Source organism: Talpa europaea, assembly GCF_964194135.1.
Source record: "Talpa europaea genome assembly, chromosome: 12".
NCBI lineage: Eukaryota > Metazoa > Chordata > Mammalia > Eulipotyphla > Talpidae > Talpa > Talpa europaea.
The window spans coordinates 19395327-19421973 of NC_140079.1; the positions used below are offsets into that span (position 1 = coordinate 19395327).

The 26647-nt window shown below is 47.6% G+C and overlaps 3 protein-coding genes across 3 annotated transcripts in view; 2 read left to right on the plus strand and 1 right to left on the minus strand.

The window, feature by feature from the left end:
* Positions 1 to 210: 210 nt before the first annotated feature.
* Positions 211 to 4226, plus strand: NHERF4 (NHERF family PDZ scaffold protein 4; the record flags this gene model as incomplete). Its single annotated transcript, XM_084250308.1, is given in 11 exon segments — positions 211 to 225; positions 228 to 277; positions 425 to 498; positions 1457 to 1665; positions 1904 to 2090; positions 2221 to 2357; positions 2644 to 2848; positions 3092 to 3288; positions 3407 to 3625; positions 3777 to 3977; positions 4197 to 4226. Coding segments are annotated over 11 exon segments (1524 nt in total).
* A 1617-nt stretch (positions 4227 to 5843) lies between these two features.
* DRC12 (dynein regulatory complex subunit 12 homolog) lies at positions 5844 to 10371 on the minus strand (the record flags this gene model as incomplete). Its single annotated transcript, XM_084250447.1, has 6 exons — positions 5844 to 5972; positions 6548 to 6678; positions 7967 to 8059; positions 8888 to 9007; positions 9383 to 9448; positions 10299 to 10371. 6 exons carry the CDS (start codon positions 10369 to 10371, stop codon positions 5844 to 5846), a joined length of 612 nt encoding a protein of 203 aa, XP_084106573.1.
* Positions 10372 to 15879: 5508 nt separating this feature from the next.
* Positions 15880 to 26647, plus strand: part of CBL (Cbl proto-oncogene) — a gene marked incomplete at its 3' end in the record, with an annotated part of 78260 nt that continues 67492 nt past the window's right edge. Inside the window, exon 1 of the mRNA XM_084251367.1 lies at positions 15880 to 16133. Coding sequence (XP_084107493.1) covers positions 15945 to 16133 — 189 coding nt within the window. The 5' untranslated portion in view covers positions 15880 to 15944. The remainder of the gene's footprint in view (positions 16134 to 26647) is intronic.

Genomic DNA, 26647 nt, shown 5'->3' on the forward strand with positions numbered 1-26647 from the left:
GTTAGGAGAGGAGAGGCGAGTAGACGCCTCTCTTCCTGGTCCACGCCCTGGACTGATCGGAGCAGATTTCTGTGCCAAGGGTTGGGAGGCAGGAGAGGGAGGGGAAGGGAAGAGCCTTTTGGAGTGGAATGTAGGGACAAGTTCTGAATTTGGGGCTTCCTCTGAGTCTTTCCTGTTAATGACCATGGAAGAATTTGGGGGTGGAAGAGAATGTGCCTCTCCTCCTCTCACCCCTTCTTTGTCCAGCAGATCAGCAGGACACGGCCTTCTTAACTCCGTAAGTGCTTGCTGTAAGGGGTTGGGGCAAGGGGAGGAAGGAATTGAAAGTGGGGAAGCTCATCATCTGCTGTTAGCACCTCAAACACAGCTGGGACCCAAGTCCAGATGTCAGCTTTCTCTTCCCTGTGTCTCTGTCTCCTTACAGGAAGTTTGAGTTTAACCCAAAACTGGGCATTGATAATCCTGTCCTCTCCCTGGCAGAAGACCAGGGCCCTTCTGGTAATCCCTGTGCCCCTAAGCAATCATACCCCTCCCTTCCCCACCAGCCACACCCTGCCCCCCTCCCTCCCCCCAAGGGTTCCAAACTGTCTCCCATCTGTTTGGTAACCACAACTCTTCTACCCTCTCTTATCACAAGCCTTGGTGGAATAGAGCTACAAAGACAGAGAATGGGTCCAGGCATTTCCTTCTGTCCCAGCCACTCTGCCCACATGGGGTTCAGCCCCACTGCCCAATACCTAACTGGGTAGAAGCCCACCCAGTGCCCTATCAGAGGGTCAGGGTCTGCCAGGAACAAGGTGAATTGAACTTGGCCCATGTCCCCTCTCTTCCCCCCCCCCTTTTTTTTTAAAGATTTATTTATTTATTTATACAAGCACTGGGTACAGTCAGAAGTGCGGGAGGGTGAGAGGATTCACCAGAGACAGAGTGGGGAGCAGAACAGGCAGACTGACGAAATACACTGTTGAGGGGAGCAGCGGGGCGGCAGGAGAGGTCTGTGCGCCATGCGTGACCCTCAGCCGGCAGCCGGGGATTGAACCGGTGCTGCAGAGGCTGTGGGCAGCTTTGCAACCCAGCTCTCAACCGCTGCGCCACCGGGGAGGCCCTCTCTTCCCTTTTTTAAAAAAAATTATTTATTTATGCATACAAGAGCTTGGGTACAGGCCGGAGGTGAGGAGGGAGGGAGTGGTGAGAGGATTCACCAGAGACAGAGAGGGGAACAGAACAGGCAGATTGACTGAAGTACGCTGCTCAGGGGAGCAGCAGGGAGACAGGAGAGGTCTGCTGCGCCATGTGGGTTGCTCCTTGGCTGGCTGGGGATCAAACTTGTACTGCAGTGGCTACGGATAGCTTCATAGGTTGTGTCTTAACCCCATGCGCCACCAGGGAGGCCCCTCTCTTCCCTTTTCTGCTGCCCACCTCTCTTCCCTTTTCTGCTGCCCACCTCTCTTTCCAGATCCTGAGAGCTGGAAGCGTCCTCGCTTCTGTCTGCTGAGCAAAGAGGGTGGGAGTTTTGGCTTCCACCTGCAGCAGAAGCTGGGCAGCGCTGGGCCTGTGGTATGCAGGGTCGATCCAGGCACCTCTGCCCAGCGCCAGGGGCTTCGGGTAGGAGACCGGATCCTGGGGGTGAACCATGAAGTTGTGGAACAGGAAGATTATGCAGTGGTGAGCTTGGGCTGGGACTCCCCATGTCACCTTAGGGAGAGAAGCTTGTTGGTCACTTTCCAGGCATGTGGATATACACCCAAGCCTCAACCCTCCACTTTCTAGGATGCAGGGGTGCCCAGGTCAGAATGGTTGGGTGAAGGCATCTAGGGCTTGTTCCATTGTGAAAAATTCAGGCTCCAGGGAAGAAGGCCGGCAAGAAGGCCGGGCCCTAGTCTCACCTGTGCCCTCCATCTAGGTGTTACGTCACATCCAGGCCAGCGGTCCTCGGGTGCTGCTGACAGTGTTGGCAGAACACATACATGATGTGGCTAACCATCAGCAGAGCGATGTCCACCTCTGTCCTACCCTTGGCCCAAGCGTCCGGCCCCGGCTGTGCCATGTAGTGAGAGACAACGGTGGCTTTGGCTTCAGTATCACCCACGGTGAGCTTAGGGGCTGGAGAGCAGAGATAGGAAGATCAGATCTCAGCCCCTATTTTGAGCAGGCAGCAAGCAGGCTGAAACCTGTTGGTTTTCTTTTTTTTTCTTTTTTTTTTTTTTTTCCTGTTTCCAGGCCATCGAGGTTCTTTCTGGTTGGTGCTGAGTTCTGGAGGAGCAGCTGAGCGGGCAGGGGTGCCCCCTGGGGCCCGACTGCTAGAAGTGAATGGGGTCAGTGTGGAGAAATTCTCTCATAATCAACTCAGCAAAAAGGTATGGTGCCCGTTTCTCCATCCATCCTCCACCCAGTTGGGCCTGGGGCCCCTGACTCAGGAAGCAGACTCATGCCCCACGCACTTAATCTGATATTATAATCTGATATAACTAAATCTCATATTATACCTCCTTCACCATCCTCGTTCCAGTTTGTTACAGGCCTTCTTTCTCCTTCCCTTAGTGCTTCCTTTCTAGGCCTGGGGGTGGGGGGCGGTGACGAGGGGCCTGCCCCTGCTCTCCCCACCCAGATGGCTGATGCTGATACCCTTTTGGGTTCTCACAGCTTTCGCAGAGTGGAAAGCAGGTTACCCTGCTGGTGGCAGGGCCAGAGGTGGAGGAAGAGTGTCGAAAGCTGGGAATGCCGCTGGCTGCACCGCTGGCAGAGGGCTGGTCACTACCCACCAAGCCTCGCTGTCTGAACCTAGAGAAAGGGCCTCAGGGCTTTGGGTTTCTACTCAAGGAAGAGAAGGGCCTGGAAGGCCGCCCCGGTGAGTGGGAGTCCCTTGGGGTGGGGGTAGGGAAGGTGGGCCTGGGGACGGGCACACAGATATCTATATACATCTCTAGGTGCACACAAGTGGTCTCCCTGTCTCAGCCCCAGCCCTGGCTTCCTCCTCCTGTGTACCCCTGGTCAGTTCCTGTGCACACAGTGGCCTAAGCTGTGCACACAGTGGCCTAAGCTGGCCCTGGGGGCAAGTGGGGGAGAGGCAGTAATGATGTCTATGTCCCAGGCCAGTTCCTACGGGAGGTGGACCCAGGACTGCCAGCTGAGAAGGCCGGAATGAAGGCTGGGGACCGGCTAGTGGCTGTGGCTGGGGAGAGCGTGGAGGGGCTGGGCCATGAGGAAATAGTGTCCAGGATCCGGGCACAGGGCTCTCGTGTCTCTCTCACCGTTGTTGATCCTGAAGCTGACCGCTTCTTCAGTATGGTGCGTGCTGAGGGATAGGGGGTAGGGTGGCGGGGGTGGGGTGGGGTGGTGGTGGTGTTGGAACAGGGTTTCACGTTGAGGAAGAAGCAACTGGTATGTTCTGTCTGCCTCCTTCCAGGTTCGCTTGTCCCCACTCCTCTTCTTGGAAAGCACAGGGGATCCTCCCTCTCCCCAGGACACCTGCTCAGCCACTCTGGTTGAGATCAATGATGATGACACCACCGTGCGTCCTGTCCCTTGTGGCTCCCGCCAGTGTCTACTGTACCCTGGGCCTGGTGGTGGTTATGGTTTCCGGCTCTGCTATGTGGCCAAAGTGCCTCATCTCTTCATCTCCCAGGTGACTGATGCCCCATGGACCTTGGATCCTTTCCATCATTTGCCTCCTAATGACCCATCCTCCTCCACTGCCCTCCCCCCAAGGGCCTTAGAACACCAGCAAAAGTTTTCCATGGTATTCCACACTCTGTACTGTCCCACACACCCCGCAGGTTACCCTAGGAGCCTCAGCTGCCCGGGCAGGGCTGCAAACAGGAGATGTGATTCTGGAGGTGAATGGGTATGCTGTCAGTGGAGAGAAAGACCTGGAAAAGCTTCAGCAGCTAGTTGAGGCTGAGCCACCCCTGTGCCTGACGCTGGCAGCCAAGTCTCAGCAGGGCTTGGAAGCCTGGATTTCTCCAGAGTCTGCAGAGGTGAGAAAGAAGAAACAGATGATTGTAAACAGTCAGAGGACAGGGGGAAGTCAGGAAGAAAGGCAGAGCAGGAGAATGGGGCATGCAGATGGCACTTTAGGCCTTATGGCAGAAGCACCCCTGGAACCAGCCCATTCCTGAGCACTCTAGGGCAGCTGAGGGCAGGGAAAAGGGACTCTTTGGTCCCTGAATAACCTTCTCCTTTCTCTCTCTTTTTAGGATGGGGCCCTGGCCTCAGAGCTGCTATAGAACTGTCCTGCTTGGCACAGATCTACCCAATGACTTCATTCCAGCCTGGGGTGATAGGAGTGGGGTGCTCCTATCATCCCACTCCAGAAACAGCTGGACTCCAGGACTCTGGAACATCCAATCACAGGATTACTCAGGGTCTCCCCATTTCTCATGGGCCCACCTCCCAGAATAGGGTATGGTCAGGGACCTCCAGGCAGGCCCATAGGGAGCTTCCCCTCTGACGCCAGAGGAAGTAATGGGGGAGCTTTGGAAGCTATGCCTCACGGCATAACATGATATGGTATGATATTGTAATTTATAATAATATGTATTTGGGGGGCTTCCCTGTTGGTTCAAGGGGTTAAGACGCAGCACTATGAAGCTATCCATAGCCACTGCAGCACAATTCAATCCCTGGCCAGGGAGGTGACTCACATGGCACAGGAGACCTCTCCTGTCTTGCCTGCTCCTTCCCTCAGCAGTGTATTTCAGTCGATCCGCCTATTCTGTTCCCCACTCTGTCTCTAGTGAATCCTCTCACCCCCCACACCTCTGGCCTGTACGCCAGTTCTTGTATGCATAAATACATAAATCTTTTTTAAAAAATGTATTTATTTGGTCTTCATCCTATTTCTGGCATAGAACTCCCAAAACCCCTGTAATTTTTAAGTAATAAGAGCAATAAAGATGCCTTTTGTTATTCATAACAAGTTCCTTTCAACTGTACCTAACATTGTTAATGAAGTGACTTTTGGGAAGCAACTAAGAATGGGGGACTGGTGCCAGGGGAACCAAATGTGTGATTAGAGGGTTGGAACTTTCAATCCCACCCCACTCTCAAATCTCTCAGGAAGGGAGAGGGGCTGGAGGTTGATTAATCACCAATGACCAGTGGTTTAATCAGTCCATACCCTGATCTGTGCATCTCTGCCATCTGGCTGTCCCTGAGTTGAGTTGTGTTTATGTCCTTTATACTAGACTGGGAACCTAAACTGTTTGCCTGAGTTCTGAGAGTGGCTCTAGAAGATGACAGAATCGAGGAGCAGGTGGTGGGAATCTCTGATTTGTAGCCCAGTTGGTCAGAAGCGCAGGTGACAACCTGGACTTGTGATTGGCACCTGAAGCAGTGATGGCCTTGTGAGACTGAGACCTTAAACTCTGGATGGGACTGGCTAGGAAGGAAACCACCTGGAGTTTGCCTTGGGCATGACTCTAGGACTCTTGGGTGTAATGCAAGAATTTGGAGATCACTTACACTTTCCCTCCATGGGCACCTTAAAGCTGTGGAGGCTGGTGCCTGGTCACTGTTGGTCTGTTACAGAAACAGCCTTTTCTTATAAATCTGATTGCCTGTGTATGTGTGGGAAGGGGGAGCAGGCAGTGGCTGGAAGGAACCAAAAGGGCTCTGGGCTCAAGGGATAGAAACTAGTTTCTCTAGGAGAGGGGCTGAAACCTCATCAAATTTCTCCTCTGTCATTCAGTTTTGGGGGTAATGGGTCAGCCCAGAACCAAGATGTCCTCACAAGAGTACTCATTTCGTACAAAAAGCCACATCTCACAGTTCTGCTGAGTTCTCCATCAAGATAGCTTTATTGCTGAGGACTCAGAGAGCCCAGACACTAGAAACTTACAACCTTAAAGATCTAGGGGATTGAGTCCAAACTGGCGGAGCTGTTCCTTGTGTCTGGTCTGGAGTGTCAGCACAGCCCCATGCCACTGAGGTTTGACAGCTCTCATCTTGGCCAAAATCCGGTCCAGGCTGTCCTGCAGATACCCAGGCAGGGAGAGAGCAAGGGTCAGGAGTGCCCCAGGTTGTCTGTAAGCCTTCCTTTCTAGTGTTATCGTAGAGTACTTCTTCTCAGTGGTGGTAGCGGGGCACTGTTGTATGCCCCGGCTGCCTGCCCTTAAGATAGAGCAGAACTGGGCCTCCCTGGTGGCGCAGCGGTTGAGTGCTGGGTTGCGAAGCTGCCCGCAGCCTCTGCGGCGCCAGTTTGATCCCTGGCTGCTCCCCGGCCACCGGAGGAGGGTCCCACATGGTGTGCAGACCTCTCCTGCCGCCCGCTGCTCCCCTCAGCAGTGTACTTCGGTCCTTCTGCCTGCTCTGCTCCCCGCTCTGGCTCTGCTGAATTCTCTCACCCTCCCGCGCTTCTGACTGTACCCAGTGCTTGTATAAATAAATAAAAAGAAATCTTTAAAAAAAAAAAAAAAGAGCAGAACTCCTTATGGAGATGCTTCTCCTTCTTCTGGTCTGTCATTGACACACTAGTTGGGGTTGGTGGGGATCGGGTGTGAGGGCCACTGGAATGGCTGGGGGCTGGGTTTCAGGGGGTGGTGCTTACTTGTAGGATTTCCTCATACTTGGCCTCCATGTCTGCCACGTAGGCCTGAAGCTGAGCCACAGTCCTGTCCCGTTCTCCAAGGGCCTGTTTGGCCTCTTCCTGTGCAGCCTTAGCCTCCCTCTGGCATGTCTCTGGGGCAGAAGGATGAAACAGGGCAAGGTGGTGGCACACTACTCTTAGATGGAGTCTTCAAAGGTATCCCCAAAAGCAGAATTTGAGTGAGATCATTCCAGACCTTCCCTTCACCCCTAGGGACATCAGCTTTTGAGTAGTCCCTGTAAGAGCTGAAGTCGACTGACCATTAAGATATAGTGGAGAGGGCAGTGGACTTGGGACAGGAGATGTGGGTCCAAAGTCTGCTTGTCACTTACTACCAGTGTAACCTCAGGCCTGTTTCTCTCTGAGCCTCAGTTTCATTATTTTTAAAGAGAATGATAGACAGCTCATAGACTGGCTGTAAGAGTTAAATGTTTCCATATCTGAAGAAGCACCTCCTATATAGGAGGTGCTCAAGAAATGTTGATTGAGGCCTCTCCCCCCCCCCCCCCCCCCCCCGTGGCCAACGGGTTAAGTCTCAGTGCTATCACCTCTGTGGCCTGAGTTTGATCCCTGGCCAGGCAGCTACCCACATGGAGCAGCAGACCACTCCTATCTCGCCCGCTGCTCCCCTCAGCAGTGTATTGCAGTCAGCCTTCCTGTTCTGCTCCCCCACTCTGTTTCTGCTGAATTCTCTTACCCCCTGTACCTCTGGTCTACACCACAGTTCTTCAACGCTTAAAAAAAAAAAAAAGGAAAAGAAATGTGTGATTGGTTTTGTTGAGATAGGCCAAAGAATTGGAATGAAACTCATGGCCTACCTGATGGGCAAAAGCAACTCCTGATATCTGTAATTAAACTGAAACTATGTTAGGATGAGAAAGCTTTGAGGCCAAAATGGTGATAGCTATTTCAACTCTATCCCATAACCAAGAGGGAAGAGAGCAAAAACTCCGTTATTTTGTTTGAAATCTTTTTGCTTGGTGGATTTATTCATTTGTTTAGCAAATAGTTATTGAGGACCTGCCAGGTGCTAGGCCTTGAACATATGGAAATAAGCTGAATATTTTCCCTTAGTTTTGTTGTAAAAATCAGCTAAACTAAAAGGGGATATGTTTGCTCGTGAGAGACAGGGCAGTGGTAGGGAGCAAGAGCTGAATTTGGAGAAACCTTTGAGAGGGGAAAAGGGGTAAGTGTTATGTCTTCTTTACTTGTAACTTAAGATTTTTCCCATCCTGCACCCTGTGCGCGTGTCGTCACTGGGGGAGAGTCAGTGGGAAGGTGATTCAGAGACCACACCGCAGCTTTCCAGAGAAGACTCTTGTGTCCACTCCTGAGGCTGTGCCTTGCCCATGACCCTTGGAAAGGGGGTGGGAAGCCTACCTAGCTGCTCCCGAAGGCCCCTCACTTCTTCTTCCAGCTGCCTGTTGCGGGTGCTCATCTCCTTTTGCAAGGCCCGGCACTGACGACTCATCTCTGTGGTGGGGACAGGGGGCACCCAGGGACCAGGTGGGGATGGAGTGATGGAGAAAGGAAGTCGTGGGTGGGGAGGTCTCTGCTTGGTCCAGTGGGGCAGGGTCATAAATGCATTCTTTTGGGCCTCCCCGGTGGCGCAGCGGTTGAGCGCTAGGTTGCGAAGCTGCCCGCGGCCTCTGCGGCGCCGGTTCGATCCCCGGCTGCTCCCCGGCCACCGGAGGAGGGTCCCACATGGCGCGCAGACCTCTCCTGCCGCCCGCTGCTCCCCTCAGCAGTGTACTTCGGTCCTTCTGCCTGCTCTGCTCCCCGCTCTGGCTCTGGTGAATTCTCTCGCCCTCCCGCGCTTCTGACTGTACCCAGTGCATGTATAAACAAACAAATAAATAAAATAAAATAAAACATGCCTCTATTAAAAAAAAAACCTTATTAATAAATGCATTCTTGGCTCTTGTGATGCTGAGAAGCTGGGAAACTCTGAAATCCTGGGGAACACATAGGATGCAGACCCCCTCCCACCATGCCAACTTAGGATGGGGATTCTAGTCTTTTTCTCCACTCAGTCCCAGGGGAGGAATGAGATGAAGACCATGCTTGCATGTTGTAACTCACAAACATGAAGTATATGGCATCAGACATCCTGAGAAGCCCCTGCCTGGGATCCCTCCTTTAGTTCCTTCCAGATCCTGCCTGATTTGTGCTGAGCTGGGAAGGCTGAGGCTAGGTGTGGTAGAAGGAAGTCCTCGTTTCCCTTCCTTGCATCCTCTGGTCCTCCTGGTTGTCCTCTTCCAGGTTCTTGTCTCCTGCCTACCTGCTGGACCAACCACATACCTGCATATATGGCCTTCCCTTCACTTCGGGTCTGTTCCAGTTCAGCCTCCAGCCCTTGCAACCTCTGCTTCAGCTGGTCTTCAGAAGCTTTGGCTCGGCGGGCCTCATCCCTCCGCAGAGCTGTGAACAGTTCCAGGGCACCCCTTAGGACTGGCTGGGGATTCCACAGAATCAGGCCCCCTGGGCTTGATGGAGCCTGCCCACCTCTGGAAACCTGGTGGCAGGCATCCAACCTCTCATTCTCTCTCTGGGTTTTGTTTTGTTTTCCCTAGAAGCCACAGGGTCTTTATTATTAAGAAGAAAAAACTCCCTCTGGCTATAAAAAATAACTACCTTCATTAAACCTCACTGTCTACCCCTCCCTCACAATACCAACTAGAGACAATCTTTTTCCTTGAGGGGATGGTTACAGGCCAGCTCAGACACCCATCGCAACTCCAACGCTCCAACCCCCCCAGCATAGAGAAATGCCCTCAGAGCTTCCACTCTTCTTACCCAAGTGGTCTCGGAGCAGTTCCTTTTCCAGCAGTGCCAGCCTGTGCTTGGATTCGGCCTCCACATCTGCCCTGGCAAGTTGGCAGAGCCATAGCTTATCAGGATCCCAGGCTTCCTCACTTCCCTCCCACCCCCACCCCACACTGTTAATTTTCTTCCTGCAGGAGATAGGAGGCCCACTAAATGAGGGATCTCTCCTGGCAGAGTCTTCTAAGTTCACCACTTGTCCTCATTGCCCAACACGGTAGTGGGACTTAAGCTATTGTTGGGAGCCTGCTGCTCTAAAGGGAGCTGGAGTTTTGGGAGAATATCTATTTACTCTGCATATGGAGTTCTAGGACGTTAGAAGAACTTCACAGAATTGACTCCTGTTCTCTGAGGACATGCTGGTTTATATGCATGTTCCCTACTAACCAGGAAAACTTGTTTTCAGCAGTAACTTATTAATCTGTATAAGCAAAACCACAATTGTGTGCTATTTTCTTGTTCCTTTGTTCATGTCTTTAACAAAAGCTTGGGCCGGGAGAGTGAAAGGCAGAGCTGCTCTCGGTGGCGCTCTCCCCAGCCTCCCCAGCCCCCTCCCCCCCCCATTGCAAATTCATTTAGACTCCCAGTCTCTGTTAATGGTAGAGAACTTTATCGGCTGTCCTGTCTGCACCAAACTATGAGAAAATAAATCTTAATATATGAATATATAAGGAAGGCTCAGAGCCAGAAGGGGCTCAAGTCAGGAGTGAATGTCCTTTTCCACACTGTCCCAGGTCCATGGAACATGGATGTAAGGATATGAGATGAGGGTCACGCCAAACCCATCTTGTCATGTAAAGGGCTGAATTCTCTCTGTGGGATCTCTGCTTGGTCTTGGTGTCAGAGCATGGGGATGTTGAGGGGCACCCCTCCACCTGCCCTGACTTACCAACACCTGCATCCTTCTTCTTCTTCTTCTTTGCCCCAGTTTTCATTCCTTTATCTTTCATCTTAGGTGGCATTTCCTTTCCGTTCTGGAGGAGGGAAGGGACTTGTGTTTAGGTCTGGACATGGGGATAATTTCCCAACCCCTAAACTGAAGTAGGAGTCCCCAATTCTGTCTCTTATACTTTCCAGAAGCTTCTGTTCTTGGTCTCCTTGGAAGCCTAGGCAAGGCTGTGTTCAATAGGGAGGACAGAGCTGTTTCTCGCTAACAGTCTATGAACAGACATTATTCCTCTTACATTTTTTTTTAGAGAATATAAATCTCAACCCCTGGTCTCTTCCCATCATTCTTACCCCACCTCTTTCTACTTGCAAGACTCTCTTGCCTCTGTTGTGTTTCCCTGGGGAGTGACCCCCTCATGGGGAGGGGCAGAGAAAAGGGCCAACCAGCTAGGATACTGAGATGGCACTCAGTTTCTGGGAACCAATCCAGGTGGCAAATTTCTGTTAAGGGGGCAGGACTGACAGCAGGAAGGTTGGGTTACTAGAGATTGCTTGTTGTCCAGGCAACTGGGAAACATGGAGTTAGTTCACAGGGAGATGGAATGGCTAAATCAGTTTCTACAGCATAAAATAACCAAGGGTTCAGAGGACCACTTCTTCCCTTATCCTGAAATCCTAGTGTAGTTTGAAGAGAAAGGGCTTTGGAGTCAGTTATGATTTACTTCCATGTAGCACTGCCTGCAGTTTGAAGACTTAAAATTACGGATTTATGCCTCTGGAGTAATGTTGTTGAGCTGATACAGAGGAACTTCACCCATGGTAGCCATTTTGAGCAAGTCACATGCCAGGGTTCCACTGGCAAAATTACATAATTAGGTTTAAAATTGAAGAGCCCCATTTATTAAGGCATTCCACTGTGTATGAGGGAAAGAAATGCAGAAGTAGGTAGAGGAGAGAGTTTCTCACTTTAGAGAAATGGGGACCCTCAGGTACAGTGTGTTGATGTAGAGGGATGCAAATGTAGAGGAAGAGGTCCTGGTCAGAATTCTAGTCTCCTCTCCGGAATGTAGACCTTTGCTCAGCCTCAGTTACCTGGTCTTTGATTATTTGATATTGTAAATCCTGAAAGGTCTGGGTTTTAATGGGTATACTTACAGGGCTACCTTCTCTCATGTTTAATTTATTGACTGCTTCCCCCTAGCCCCTCTTCTGTGGTTCTTCAGTTGCAGAAAAATGTGAGGCTTCCTGGAGCATTGAATTGGTTGGGGCTCCCTCTAGTGGACTTGCTTGACTTCCTCTGAAAAGTCTAGCTTACTTTTTTTGTATTTTAATTATTCATTGGGCAATGTTGGGGGTGCCGCCCTATTGGGGACAACTGCTAGCATCCTGCTGGAGTCATGAATGGTTGGAAAAATGATTTGGAGAAGGGAGTATGACATGACAAGTGATACGCCCTGTCTGGCAGCCCCCACCCTCTCTTCCAGCCTTGTGTTATTCTGGAGCCTTGTCATCTGTCGGCCACCTGGATTTTGTGACACCATAGTGGCTAGAATGAAAATCGCAAAAACTTAAAGGTTTTTCCCCCTTGTGGATTAAGGGACAGGCAGACTCCTTCTTTAGATATTTCTATCATAATTTTCCCCAAAATTTGTGGTCAATTTCTTGTTGTCAGGAGTAGATCTGAAGGAATAGCCATGTGATCCGGGAATAAAAAATTTTTTTTTTTCCTCTGGGGAACAGGCAGATTCAGACCGATCCATGTTTATTTGTTATCATGGTGGCTGTGGGTTACTTCTCTGACCCTTCTGACATTTTAGAGTAAAGAGAAGCAGCAGGCTTGATATTCCAGGCATGTAGAGCTCCTGCATCTCAGGATCAGATAATCTTTGAGCATTTTCCAAATCTGGAAAATACTTGTCTCCTAATCTTAAAGCATATTTTTCATTTATTCTCTCCTAGAACCCACTTTTCCTGCCTGGGCATGCTGTAAAGGCTCTCGTCCCTATCGTCAGTCCTTCTCTTTATCTAGAAACTTGTTTGAGGATGTTTTCCATTAAAAGATTAGTGTCTGTTATGTTGATGCTGGGAGTGGCAATTGAGGACAGAGGTTACAGAAGACAATCAGCATATCGTGCCTCAAAGAGCATTTACTTTTCAAATATGTTCAGTCAACCAACTTTCAGGTGCAAAATGAGGATGTGGTTTGGGGTGAAGGTGAAGTGGAATAAGAAAAGTGCAATATGTCACATGAAGTGACACAAATAGAGCCAGTTCTACATTAACCCAGAGTGATAAAAAATCCAATCCTATCTTCAGTGCATTTTGAAAAGAAGCCAAGAAAAAGTTGTGGAAAAAGGTGACTCTTCTTTTTTTCACTAACTTCTATTATTTTTTTTTATTTTTATATCAAATTATTTTTAAATTGCAGGGACTTTCATTGATTTATAATTCTATATGTTTCAGGGACATAGGTTCACCTCTTCAAATGAATGTTATCACTAACCTCAGTCTGGAAGTAAAATAGGGGTGATCATTTCAGTAGAACTCTGAATTTCTTTCAATAGTATTTCATGTGGAAGCTCTGAAGAGATTTACAGGAGAGAAGACTCACTCTCTACTCTCCCCCTTTTTTTTTTTAATAGAGGCATGTTTATTTCTTTATTTATTTGTTTTGTTTGTTTGTTCTGTTTACACATGCACTGGGTATAGTCAGAAGCGCGGGAGGGTGAGAGAATTCACCAGAGCCAGAGTAGGGAGCAGAGCAGGCAGAAGGACCGAAGTACACTGCTGAGGGGAGCAGCGGGCGGCAGGAGAGGTCTGCGCGCCATGTGGGATCCTCCACCGGTGGCCGGGGAGCAGCCGGGGATCGAACCGGCGCTGCAGAGGCCGCGGGCAGCTTCGCAACCCAGTGCTCAACCGCTGCGCCACCGGGGAGGCCCACTCCCCCCCTTTTTTTTTTTTTAAGATTTATTTATTTATACAAGAACTGGGGTACAGGTCAGAGGCATGGGAGGGTGAGAGAATTCACCAGAGACAGAGCAGGGTGTGGACCAAGGGCACTGCTGAGGGGAGCAGTGGGGGAGGCAGGAGAGGTCTGCCCCACCATGTGGGTTTCTCCCTGGCTGGCCAGGAATCGAACCTGTGCTGCAGAGGCTTCGAACAGCTTCACAGCGCTGCGCTCAACCTGCTGCGCCACCAGGGAGGCCCTCTCCTTTATTCAAATGTGAAAGATAAGTCATTTGTATAGTAAAAAAATATGGGTTGACTGTGGCAGAAGGGGAGTGCAAATGATGCAATTCCATTCTACACAGACACAGTGAAGAAAATACAAATTGGAGATTTAAACCAAGCCAGGGATGTGTAGATGCCCTATAAAAGCTCACGCACAGCTCCAAAGTGTTAATTTCTTGCTTGCATGCTATTACGCCTAGGATTTATCGAGAAGGGGAAAATTCCCTTGTGAACATATGTTGTGTTAGATACTGTAGAAGCCCAAACTTGATAAGACAGTATAGTGTCAATATGTGGTAGGAATGAAAAATAAATGGTTATGGAAATTTAGAGACTTGTTTTTAGCTGTATGTGTGGTAAGGAAGACAATATTTGAGTTGAGCTTTGAAGAATGGATTGGACATTAGCAGCACTTCACACTCAGCAAATGCTCTCAAAAAAAGAAAGAATTGTGTTACTTTATAAGTAACAGGGTAAGGCATGTATTGGAATAGTAGAAAACTGCAAGGTAGCTTGGAGTTAGTCATGACTGCTAACTTTATTCAGGAGGCCATGGGCAGTGTTTGAGTTTTTTAGTGATGCTGTTAGAACTACAATCTGGTGGCAGGATGGGTTGGAGAGAACAGGGACCTAGTGAGGGAAAAGTTTCAATAGACTACAGGAGAGAAAAACAGGACTACAACTAGGGTGGTGGCACTAGGGATAGAATTTTAACAATTACTAAGAGCTTTGCCTAGATTTTCCATTGGAATATTCTCCTTCCAGGTAGGAACTGATCAAAGGAAATTCTTACAGGAAATGGCAATGCTGACTCCATAATCAATTTAGATCAAGGTTACAGAACTGCAAGACAAGGATGTCAGGCTGAAGAGTTCTTGAGTTCGGAGATATTCCCTGCCCCCAGCCCAAAGTACTAGATAAAGTTAATTCCCTGATCAGACAATCAGACAAGGGCATTGTGGAAGAGTCAGGTGTGGTATCTAAGAAGGAACTGAGTACTTACGGCAGGGCCTGCAAACTCCCAGAGCTGAGGCTCAGAATTAGCATGTTAGAGCAAGGCACTTCCTTCTTTGGCAGGGAAGTTCCTTTTTTTTCAAAGTCGTTCTAACGAAACATTCAGATTAGAGAAGTGGAAGTGACTGGGAAATGCATTCCTATTCCTTGGGAGGAGCTAGTCCTTGGGTCAGGGCTCACGAGGGCCTAGCGCAATGTGCTCAGCAGAACAATCTTAAGTATATATTCAATTCCCAGAAAAGGAACTAGCGCTCAGAGGAAAAAAATGAGGGGGTGTGAGTGGGGTGGGGTGGTTTTGTGCTTTCTTTTTATAAGGTCAAAGGGCCTGGAAGAAGAGGCCTGGGCTGAGCTTCTTCAAGTCTTTCAGGGTCAATTCAGGCTGGAACAATCAGCAGCATATTGCATTCCTGTCCTGGGTCCTAATGAGGACTTAAAAACATCAGAGGGGGCCTCCCTGGTGGCGCAGGGGGTTGAGCACCGCCCTGTGAAGCTGTCAGCACCCTCTGCAGCGACAGTTCGATCCCCAGCTCTCCAGGAAGCAACCCACATGGCGAGGCAGACCTCTCCTGGCTCACCCGCTGCTCCCCTCAGCAGTGTATTTCAGCCAGTCTGCCTGTTCTGTTCCCCACTCTGTCTCTGGTGAGTCTTCTCGCCCCCCCATCTCTGGCCTGTACCCCAGTTCTTATATGCATAAATGCATAAAATCTTTGGGGAAAAAAAAACAAAAACAAAATCAGAGGGTGGGTAAATGACCTCCCCTTTTATCCCCACAATATGAAGAATTTCTTCATTTGCCTAGCGTGGGAGAAAGACTTACTGCTAAAACTCTTCTACTGCTACCTGTCTCAACCCAAACTCGACGAGCGCCAGGCTACTTCCCACAAGAAACATGGACGGCTCCGCTTCCGCCTAGTGCGCAGACTCCAACTAGACCCCGCCCCTTCGCTTCCCCGTTTCTCCAGCAGAGGGCGCAGGCGCAACCCCCCCCGCGTGGCTCCGCCCCAGGCCGCCCCCGAAGGTAGGGGCGGGGGTGGCGGCGCGGAAACTTGGTCGCGGTTTTCCGGGAGCCGCGGCCGGGAGGGGGTGGCGCTGGGTGGTAGCGCCCCAGCTGGGCCGAGGCTGCGGCTGCCGGAGCTCGGCGCCCTCCTCCCGCCCGGGGCTCACGCCCTCTGAGGGGACGCGCGGCGCGGACGCGCGCCCGGCCCCGCCCACTCCCTCCCTCCCCGCGCGCCCCTCCCTCCGCCCGGACGGCCGGCGGCGGCGGCTTCGGCGGCCGGGAGAGGCCCCTCCTCGCCCCTCCTCACCCCTCCTCGCCGCTCCTCGCCCCTCCTCACCCCTCCGCTTCGCCCGCTCCGAGCCGAGCGGAGCCGGTGGACGCGGCCGGGCCCGACCTCCCCGGGCCATGGCCGGCAACGTGAAGAAGAGCTCCGGGGCCGCGGGCGGCGGCGGCTCCGGGGGCTCGGGCGCGGGCGGCCTGATCGGGCTCATGAAGGACGCGTTCCAGCCGCACCACCACCACCACCTCAGCCCCCACCCGCCGGGCGCCGTGGACAAGAAGATGGTGGAGAAGTGCTGGAAGCTCATGGACAAGGTGAGAGGCCGCCGGGGCCCGAGGGCGCCGCGGGGGGCGTGAGCCCGGGGCCGCGCAGGAGAGGAAGGGACGGAGGAAGCTGGGGGAGGGGACGGGTCGTGCGGGGCTGGGGGGACCGGGCGCTGGGGTGACGGCGCCCCGGGGTGGGGGGCGTGGGGTGGGCCGGAGCCGGGGAGAGGGGCGGTCGGCGGTGGGGGATGGGCCGCGGGGGGGCTCGGGGGTCGTGGAGGTGGCGTGTTTGGGGTAACGAGACAAAGATGGGGTGGGAGCTGGGGTGAAGGGTGCTGGGGAGTCGCGGGGCGGAAGTCTCCTGGGACTGGGGGTTCTGTGGGGGGCTCTGTCAGGGTGCCGGGATGTGGGTCAGGGAACTGGCCGGGAAGATGGAGGGAGGGGGGCAGGCAGAGGATTTGATTTACCGGCTAGGATGGTTCGCCGGCTGAGGGGTCTGGTCTGACTAGGGAATTAATTACATTTATGGGCTCGTCTGATGGGGGGACCCGGGGTCGGCACAACTCTGCAGGCAAACTGCGCCCTGGTGAGATTATAGTTTTTTTCTTTCTTTCTTTCTTTCTTTTTTTTTTAATCTCTAAGATGTGACACCAAGATGAAAGAAATGAGAGTATTTAAATGGGCCAAGGAAGGAACTTTCCTCCACATCTAGCCCTGGCTCAAGTTTTTTAGCCTCCAAAGCATTGGAAGTGATCTATTACTGGTGCTGAGATATGCACTGATTAAACCACAAGTTCTGGTTAGAACCATTATCTTCTGAAAGATGTATATTGACTGAACGTGCTAAGCAACAAATTCTGAGTTCTTCCAGAACTTCCTCTTCACAGACACTGCTTTTTTCACTAGGTTCTACTTTTTTTGGTAGCGGACCTGACTCATTATTACAGCACCTAACTTCGTGCTTGTTTGATGGGGCCTCTTTGATTATCTCTTTTTTAAAGCAAGTACAGAAAATAACGCCTTTTTCTAAAGCCACTTTAAGCTTGACATTTGGGAGAATTTTACTTCCTTGTAGTTGTGTCTATGTAATGAAATATGGTTGTCCTAAGTACTTTTAAGTGTTTTAGCAGGCAGTTTGTTCCAGGCAATTCAATACAATGTTCTTTGATATTTTTCATGTTCATTAATTCATGACTTATTTTTTGCAATATTATACTGCTGATGAAAAGTGATTTGAAGGATCTAATCACTTTTTTCTAAGGCGTAATGTAAGAGAACGGTGTTATTTCCTCCACAGTAGAATTGGTTTTCTTTGGTTCCTCTCTGGGTTTAGGTTCCTCTTCTGTGAAGTTCTTCATGGATGTTTGGGACTAGAAACAGCTATTAAAAATGATTATGAAGCACTTGGCAAATGTAAATGTGCTGTATCAATGCTTAATAAGTCCTGTGTGTGAATTAACACTTCTATAGTGCATATTAGTGGTTTAGAGCCACTTTTTCTGGTCTGGTTTTTCTCATGTTAAATAATTTTTTATTGTAATTAATGGTACGAGTTTTTATTTGTTGATTACATTGATATCATAGTGCTAATTTCATTATTAGAAATGAAGCCAATGCAGAAAGTCAGGCTTGTGAAGTAAATTTTAAATGCATTGACATATTTAAAAAAGTGCATTGAATGTGTTCATAATCCGGAGTTCCAGTTTGTATTTTAGGGATTAACAGTAAAGGACCAAAATAGTGCTGTTGGAGAAAGAGGTGTGTATTTCTAATTAGTTTCTCATCTAAAGCAGGTACACAATGAATATCAATATTCTATCGATTAGAGACCTCTTAAAAACTTTTTTTTTTTTATAGAGGCATGCTTTTTTATTTATTTATTTATTATATTTGTTTGTTTGTTTTGTTTATACATGCACTGGGTACAGTCAGAAGCGCGGGAGGGTGAGAGAATTCACCAGAGCCAGAGTGGGGAGCAGAGCAGGCAGAAGGACTGAAGTACACTGCTGAGGGGAGCAGCGGGTGGCAGGAGAGGTCTGCGCACCATGTGGGATCCTCCGCCGGTGGCCGGGGAGCAGCCGGGGATCGAACCGGCGCCGCAGAGGCCGCGGGCAGCTTCGCAACCCAGCGCTCAACCGCTGCGCCACCGGGGAGGCCCCTTAAAAACTTTTAATCAAACTTTTGAGTTTGTAAGATCTCTACCCCACTTAAATATTACTCCTTCATTTCTTTAAACTATGTGTATTGAATTTTTATTTCTTCTGTAGAATCATTTGGGATGAATAAGATAGACTCAGTTTGGAGTCAAAATACTTTTCAGGGTTGATAGTTTCAAACTAGTTTTGATATTTTCACACCATTCTCATGTGTAGGGAGAAGGATGTCTCATTATTGTGCTGCTTGTCTTGGGAGATGATTTTTAATGCTCTCTGTGTACCCCATTGTGCTGAAATGAAAACTTAGTTTTTCTTTGTTGTGTTTTAATCTGATAGGTTCCCATTGCTTTCCAGATTTTCCCAATCACCCTGTAGTTTTGTTGGATTGCCCGGTCTCTTTTACACTTTTTTTTTTTTTTGGAAAGATTTATTTATTTATGCATACAAGAACAGGGGTACAGGCCAGAGGTGTGGGGGGTGAGAGGATTCACCAGAGACAGAGTGGGGAACAGAACAGGAAGATTTGACTGAAATAGACTGCTGAGGGGAGCAGCGGTTGAATCAGAAGTCTGCTGTGCCATGTGGATAGCTCCCTGGCTGGGGATTGAACTTGTGGTGCAGTGGCTGGCCAGGGGTCAGCACAACTCTGCAGGCAAACTGCGCCCTGGGTGAGATTATAGTTTTTTTTTTCTTTCTTTTTTTTTTAATCCCTAAGATGTGACACCAAGATAAAAAAAATGAGAGTATTTAAATGGGTCTAGGAAGGAACTTTCCTCCACATCTAGCACTGGCTCAAGTTTTCAGTCTCCAAAACATTGGAAGTGATCTATTGCTGGTGCTGCAGGCTGTAGTTTGCCCACCTGTGAAATAGAGCATTCGTTGATGGCAGAGCCTTTGATTTATTTATTCAAAAAAGTTTCATTTTTCAGTTAGCTTTCTGATTCTGTTTTCTGCTCCTCCATAAGAAGAGCATGCTTGATCCTGTTACAGGTGCGCCAGAGACTTTGCTGACATGTTTTTTTGTTTTAGATGCCTCATAAGAACTTTAGGTCTCACAGCATGAACTCCTTGAATTTGGCTTGAGCACGTGCCACATGCAGATGTTGGTGCTTTCCCAACTTTTACTGTATAAAGGTAAACAGTTCTATAACCAGGGATTCAGGGCAATCTAGTCTTGTTATAGGCTGTTTGGTAGGGTAGGTCTGTCAAATCCTGGACTATTCTAAATGCCTCTAGATCTGGCTGCTACTAGACACTATCCCTGGCAGAGCACTGTGTTTTTAATTTATATAAGCTTATATCATTAAAACAGTAAGCTATTGCTTTTTGAAAAATGTGATATAAATTATTGGAAAAGTGCTCTTTAAGGCATGAGTTTAAAAAAAAATTCAAAAGATGATTCTTTTCCTCTTGTTATATACCTTCTCCTGCTTGCCTCCCTCCCCTCCCACCCCCCCCAAAAAAAAGCACCTTGAGTAACTTCCTATCTTTTGGAGTTAAGATACATTTAATAAAATGTATGAATTACTATTTTCTTTGGATTGCTTCTTCCCAGTTTGTATGCTGACTAAGTTCCAAGCATAGTACTAGGGGTAAATACTCTGGGAGACTACATTATATATTCAGTCTCCAACTTATGGTTTGACTTTATGATGGTGCAAAAACTGCATTTAAAATTTTATTCTTGGGCCTCCCCGGTGGCGCAGCAGTTGAGCGCTGGGTTGCGAAGCTGCCCGCGGCCTCTGCGGCGCCGGTTCGATCCCCGGCTGCTCCCCGGCCACCTGAGGAGGGTCCCACATGGCGCGCAGACCTCTCCTGCCGCCCGCTGCTCCCCTCAGCAGTGTACTTCGGTCCTTCTGCCTGCTCTGCTCCCCGCTCTGGCTCTGGTGAATTCTCTCACCCTCCCGCGCTTCTGACTGTACCCAGTGCTTGTATAAACAAAACAAACAAACAAACAAACCAACAAACAAATAAATAAAGCATGCCTCTATAAAAAAAAATAAATAAAAAATAAAATTTTATTCTTCCTCCCTGGTGGCGCAAGGGGTTAAGCACTGCACTATGAAGCAATCCACAGCCTCTGCAGCACGAGTTCGATCCCTGGCCGGCCAGGGAGAAACCCACATGGCGAGGCAGACCTCTCCTGCTTTCCCCACTGCTCCTGCTGCAGTGTATTTGAGTCAGTCTGCCTGTTCTGTTCCCCACTCTGTCTCTGGTGGATCCTCTCACCCTCTGCATCTCTGGCCTGTGCCCCAGCTCTTGTATGCATAAATAAATAAATCTTTAAAAAAAATTTAAAAAAATAATATTTTGTTCTTTTCCCAGGCTAGTGATAGCAGTGTGATACACTTGCTGGGCAGCAAGTGATGCTGGGCAGCAGCGGCAAAACATCTCCCAGTTAGCCATGCACTTGCACAAGTAACAACGCATGCGCTACTGGTTGTTTTTCACTCTCAGTGTAATATTTAATAAACTACGTAAGATATTCAATACTTTATTGTAAAATAGGCTTTGTGTTAGGTGATTTTACTCAACTGCAGGCTAATATGTTTGAAGCATGCTTAAGGTAGGCTAGACTAAGGAATGACAGTTCAGTAAGTTGGGCTTATTAAATTACATCTTTGACTTAGGGTATTTTCAATTTATGATGGGTTTATTGGGGTAACTCCATCTTAAGTCAAGGAAGAGCTGTGGGGATAAGTGACTGTGCAAAGCGACATAAGGAACTTAAGTTTGTGTTCATTTTATTTTTATTTATTTATTTTAATTTTTAAAGATTTATTTATTTATACAAGCACTGGGTACAGTCAGAAGCGCGGGAGGGTGAGAGAATTCACTGAGTCAGAGCGGGGAGCAGAGCAGGCAGAAGGACCGAAGTAAACTGCTGAGGGGAGCAGCGGGCGGCAGGAGAGGTCTGTGCGCCATGTGGGACCCTCCTCCAGTGGCCTGGGAGCAGCCGGGGATCTAACTGGCGCTGCAGAGGCTGCGGGCAGCTTCGAAACCCAGTGCTCAACCACTCACCACCGGGGAGGCCCAGTTTGTGTTCATTTTAACTTCTCAAGATTATAAATTCCGTGAGGCCAGCAGTTGTAAGTTGCTTATCTTCTGCAGTGTCTAGTCATGAGGCCTTATACAATAATAAATTCCTGTAAATGTTTGGTAAGTTTAATTACTTTGTGTGCCCCAAAGGAATAACGGAAAGGAAAAGTATGGGGATGGGAATCAACTTTATGTTAAGTTTATTTCTTGTGGTAGCTCTTTGTTGGTATTATCTTTGTTTTATAGATGAGAACACTAAGGCTCAGAGAGGTTATGTTATAGGTAAAGTGAAGCCTAGCTTGGAAACCTCCTAAGGTTTAGTTATTTACTCCATATAGTAATAACTATAGGTAGTATACTTCTCCACATAGTAATAACTATATGTGGTATGCTCCTTAAGTATACTACAAAGTCACAATAACAAACACCATTTCCACACACACACACACACACATCCCCATACACACTCTGTGCACACCTGCTATTCACCCACTGAAGCAAAGTAGACATTTTCTAGAATGATACTAAGATAGTGTTTTGTACCATTTGGTGAATTATCTGTTATCTACTTTAAACATCTGTCACTTCAAATGATGTGTGCTGGTTACCTGCATAATGATCATAGAGGCTTGTTCACACTGTTTTCCCATTATACAGATTTTCCTTGACTTTTGGGATTATGCCTCAATAAACCAATCGTAAGTTGACAATATCCTGAGTTGAAAATGCATTTAATATACCTAACCTATCAAGTATCATAGCTTAGTCCAGCCTACCTTATTGTGCTCAGAATATATACATTCGCTTACAGTTGAGCAAAATGATCTAACACAAAGCCTAATTTATAATAAAATGTTGAATAGTTCAGGTAATTTATTAAATACTGTACTGAAAGTGAAAAAGTCTGTGGAGTGTCGGGGGTTAGCTCTTGTGATTGTGTGGCTGACTGTGAGCCCAGCATGGTGAGAGAGCTGATGCTGCATATCCATAGCCTGGGAAAAGATAGAAATTTGAGGGCCTCCCCTGGTGGCACAGCAGTTGAGCGCTGGGCTGCGAGGCTGCCCGCAGCCTCTGCAGTGCCGGTTCATTCCCCGGCCGCCGGTGAGGGTCCTACAAAAAAAAAAAAAATTAGAAATTTGAAGTACTACTTTTGTATCATTGTAAAGTTGAAAAATTATAAGTTGAACCATTGTAAGTGTATTTAACTCATCTTATTTATGGTAGCATTTGCCACTTTTTATTCCCTCTGTCTCTCCCCTCAGTAAAACGCTTCAGGATGAAAGCTTTGTATAGTTTTTGTGCCTAATGCATAGTACTTTCTGAGTTAAGTTCAAACTTTGAAAAAATAAAATGAGATCAAAACATATTCCTTATTTTTATATGATTAATTGGGGGAATCCAGTAGGGAATCTTTTCTGAGTGCTAAATTAAAATTTCATTTACTGGGCCTCCCTGGTGGCGCAGAGGGTTAAGCACCGCACTATGAAGCAATCCACAGCCTCTGCAGCACGAGTTCGATTCTCGGCAGGCCAGGGAGAAACCCATGTGGCACAGCAGACCTCTACTGTCTCGCCCGCTGCTTCCCTCAGCAGTGTGTTTCGGTCAGTCTGCCTGTTCTGTTCCCTACTCTGTCTCTGGTGAATCCTCTCACCCCTCCCCCCATCTCTGGCCTATACCCCAGCTCTTGTATACATAAATAAATAAATCTTTTAAAAAAAATAAAGTATCATTTACTAAAAGTCTTTTTAATTTTTTTTGCCTCTATAACATATATATATAAATCATAAAACATGATTTTGCTATTTTGTATACCTTTTTTTTAAAGATTTATTTATTTATGCATACAAGAGCTGTGGCACAGGCCAGAGATGTGGGGGATGAGAGGATTCATCAGAGAGAGAGTGGGGAACAGAACAGGCAGACTAACTGAAATACACTGCTGAGGGGAGCAGCGGGAAAGTCAGGAGAGGTCTGCTTTGCCATGTGGGTTGCTCCCTGGCCGGCCAGGGATCGAACTCCGGGAACTCAGGGTTCAAACTCGGGCTGCAGAGGCTGTGGATTACTTCATAGTGCAGTGCTTAACCCCTTGCACACCAGGCAGACTCCTGTTTTGTGTATTATAAAACTCCTCCAAAAGACGTAAAATTCTTCATAATTATAATTCCTTATGAAATATGAACTCATTTGACCATTCATGTGCTTCCTTATAGAGGTTTTTGAAGGTATATAGAATAAAGGTAGTGGGGCCTCCCCAGTGGCACAGCGGTTGAGCGCTGGGTTGCGAAGCTGCCCGAAGCCTCTGCAGCACCAGTTCGATCCCTGGCTGCTCCCAGGCCACTGGAGGAGGGTCCCACATGGCGCGCAGACCTCTCCTGCCTCCTGCTGCTCCCCTCAGCAGTGTACTTCGGTCCTTCTGCCTGCTCTTCTCCTTGCTCTGGCTCTGATGAATTCTCTCACCCTCCCGCGCTTCTGACTGTACCCAGTGCTTGTATAAATTAAAAAAAAAAAAAAAGAATAAAGGTAGTGGTAGGCAGGGGAAAAGATAATTGGCTGTTTATTTTGTGAATTTGGTTGAAAAATTTGGTGACTCTTGTAATAAAACCTGTTTTTAATGTGTTGTTGGTCAGTAGTATGCATTTTATTAACCTGAGAAATCATAAGTAAATTTGTCCCTGACTTTTCACTTTCAGCAAAGTTCTTGTTTTGGTCAAACATACAATGGCATTTATGCTATGAAAAATCGCTTCCCTAATGACTAGCCTTGAGTAAGAAAAGAAAAATGGACTAATGGACTAAGTATTAGTTTGCAAACTGAGCCTAAATTTCAATTACATTTTCAGATAAAGTTGTTAATTCTGATGTGCATTAGGTTTGTTAGAAGAGGGGAATTGTAACAAGCAAGTCATTGTGAAATGTTTTCATGATTAGCACATTCTGTGCTGGAAGGAAATAGGTGGGAGTAGTGAACTAGGAGCACTGGAAGCCAGCCTCAGCTCGGTCCCCACAATGTTTCTTCCTGCAGCAGCTTCCAGAAGGAGAAGGGAAAAGGGGTGCTAATGATGGCATTGGTGGTGCATACCTGCTGGGGATTCAAGCCCTCCACTGTGAAAATCCCATGATTTTCTCAGAAGAAATCAGCAGAGCTCTGGGTGTCCTCTCTGCAGCTTCCGGGTGGATGGTGAGTCTTGCTTACAGACTCTGCTGTCTGGGCACTTTCTCACAACCATCTCTGACTACTGTTGTCTCCCCTCTGGGGTTTACAATCAGCTGTGAGGAAGTGTTAAGAGGAGGGCAACCCATTGCTACTTCAGTGAGTAGGATAAGATCTTACTTTTGCCTCTTCCTGGTAGACCTACTTTGAATAGCAGTATATAGGTGTAGCACTCTTTGTGAAAAAGTTTAGTAATCATAAAATACATAGAACAAAACGTATAATCCCCTTTTACTCTCATACCCCTAAGTGACTACCCTCTTCTGAGATAACCCCTACAGTTTGGGGTCCATCCCTCTAGTACTTTCCCTTTTCCTAAGTGGCTCTGAGCAGGTTGGATGGACAGCATTGCCCTTGAAAGATTTATTAACTTGAGTAAGTATTTGACTTGACATTTACTAAGACTGATAAATTTTAGTAATTTCTTACGTTGTACAGCAGTTTACAATTTCACATCTGCTGATACATGAAAAGCCTCAAATTCTACTCAGCTCTAAAAAGGGAGGCTTTTTTTTGTCATTGATAACAACATGGATGGAACTTGAGGGTATGTACATTAAATGATACAAGTCATAGGAGAAAGATGAATACCATATATATGAATATGTTTGAATACCATTTGGGGACGCTGAAGAAACAAGCAAATAAATACACAAAACTAAACAAATTCTTAGACTCTGACAACAGAATGGTGGTTACCAGAGGGGAAGAGGTTTAAGGGCAGTAAAATGAGTAAAAGTCATTTGTATGTGGTGGATGGAAACTAGACTTTCAGTGGTGATCATAATGTAGTATATTGAAATGTCAAAATATATTTAAAAAAATGAGAATGAAACAGATTCCGAGAGATCAAGTAAAGTTACCCAGATAATTTTTTTTATGTGGTTCTTGAACTGGTGTTCTAACTTTGTTGAATAATTTATTATAAATCATTGCCTCTCAGACTTTAACATGAATTCAGTTCATCTGGGGATTTTGTTAAAATGTAGAGTCTGAGTGGATGAGGGGTGGGGCCTAAGATACTGCATTCCTGACCAGCTCCCAGGTGACATCAGTGCAGCTGGCCTAGGACCACACTTAAAGGAGCAAGGCTCCCTACCACTTCTATTTTAGATAAGCTGTCTTTATTTGTAAAGAAATGGCATAGTGTTTTATTTACATTTACGACTAATTATTGTGTTCTTAAATTTTGAAAATCAATGTATCTTATAAAATTATACTTTTTAAGCAAAAGTGGAATTTTTAAAAAATTAAAATTTTTTTTTAAGATTTATTTATTTATACAAGATCCAGGCTACAGGCCAGATGCGTGGGAGGGTGAGAGGATTCACCAGAGACAGAGTGGGCAACAGAACAGGCAGACTGACGAAATACACTGCTGGGGGGAGTAGCGGGCAAGACAGGAGAGGTCTGCCTCGCCATGTGGGACCCTTGCCGGTTGGCCGAGATTGAACTTGTGCTGCAGAGGCTGCGGACAGCTTCACAGCGCTGCGCTCAACCGACTGTGCCACCAGGGGAGGCCCACAAAAGTGGAATTTTTAAATGATTCTAGATTTTTGCTTTTTTAATATTTGCTACATTATAGAGGTTTTCCATGTTAATACTACCTATATGTTTCCCTGAATTCTTTTTTTAAGGACTGATAAGATTTTATAATATGGATATGTGTGTATGTTTATATGTTTATTTAATAAATTCAGATTGATAATGTAGGTTATTTCTGATTTTTAGGATTAGAAACAATGCTGCAATGACTATTCATTATGCTGTTTCTAAATATTTCTTCAGAGTAAATTAGAGATGAAATGTGCTGGGTCAAACGAATCTTACATTAAAAGTTTTTAAAAATAGGGACCTCCCTGGTGGTGCAGAGGGTGGAGTGCAGCGCTGTGAAGCTGTCCACAGCTTTTGCGGTGTGAGTTCGATCCCTAGCTGGCCAGGAGCAGCCCACATGGCACAGCAGACCTCTCCTGTCTTGCCGGCTGCTCCCCTCATCAGTGTATTTCAGTACATCTGCCTGTTCTGCTTCCTGCTCTCCTCACCCCCTGCGACTCTGACCTGTATCCCGCTTCTAAAAAAAAAAAAAAAGTTTTTAAAAATATATCGTGGCACCTTGCTCTCCCAAACATCTGCTTCCACCCACAATCTTGTCTAGTTTG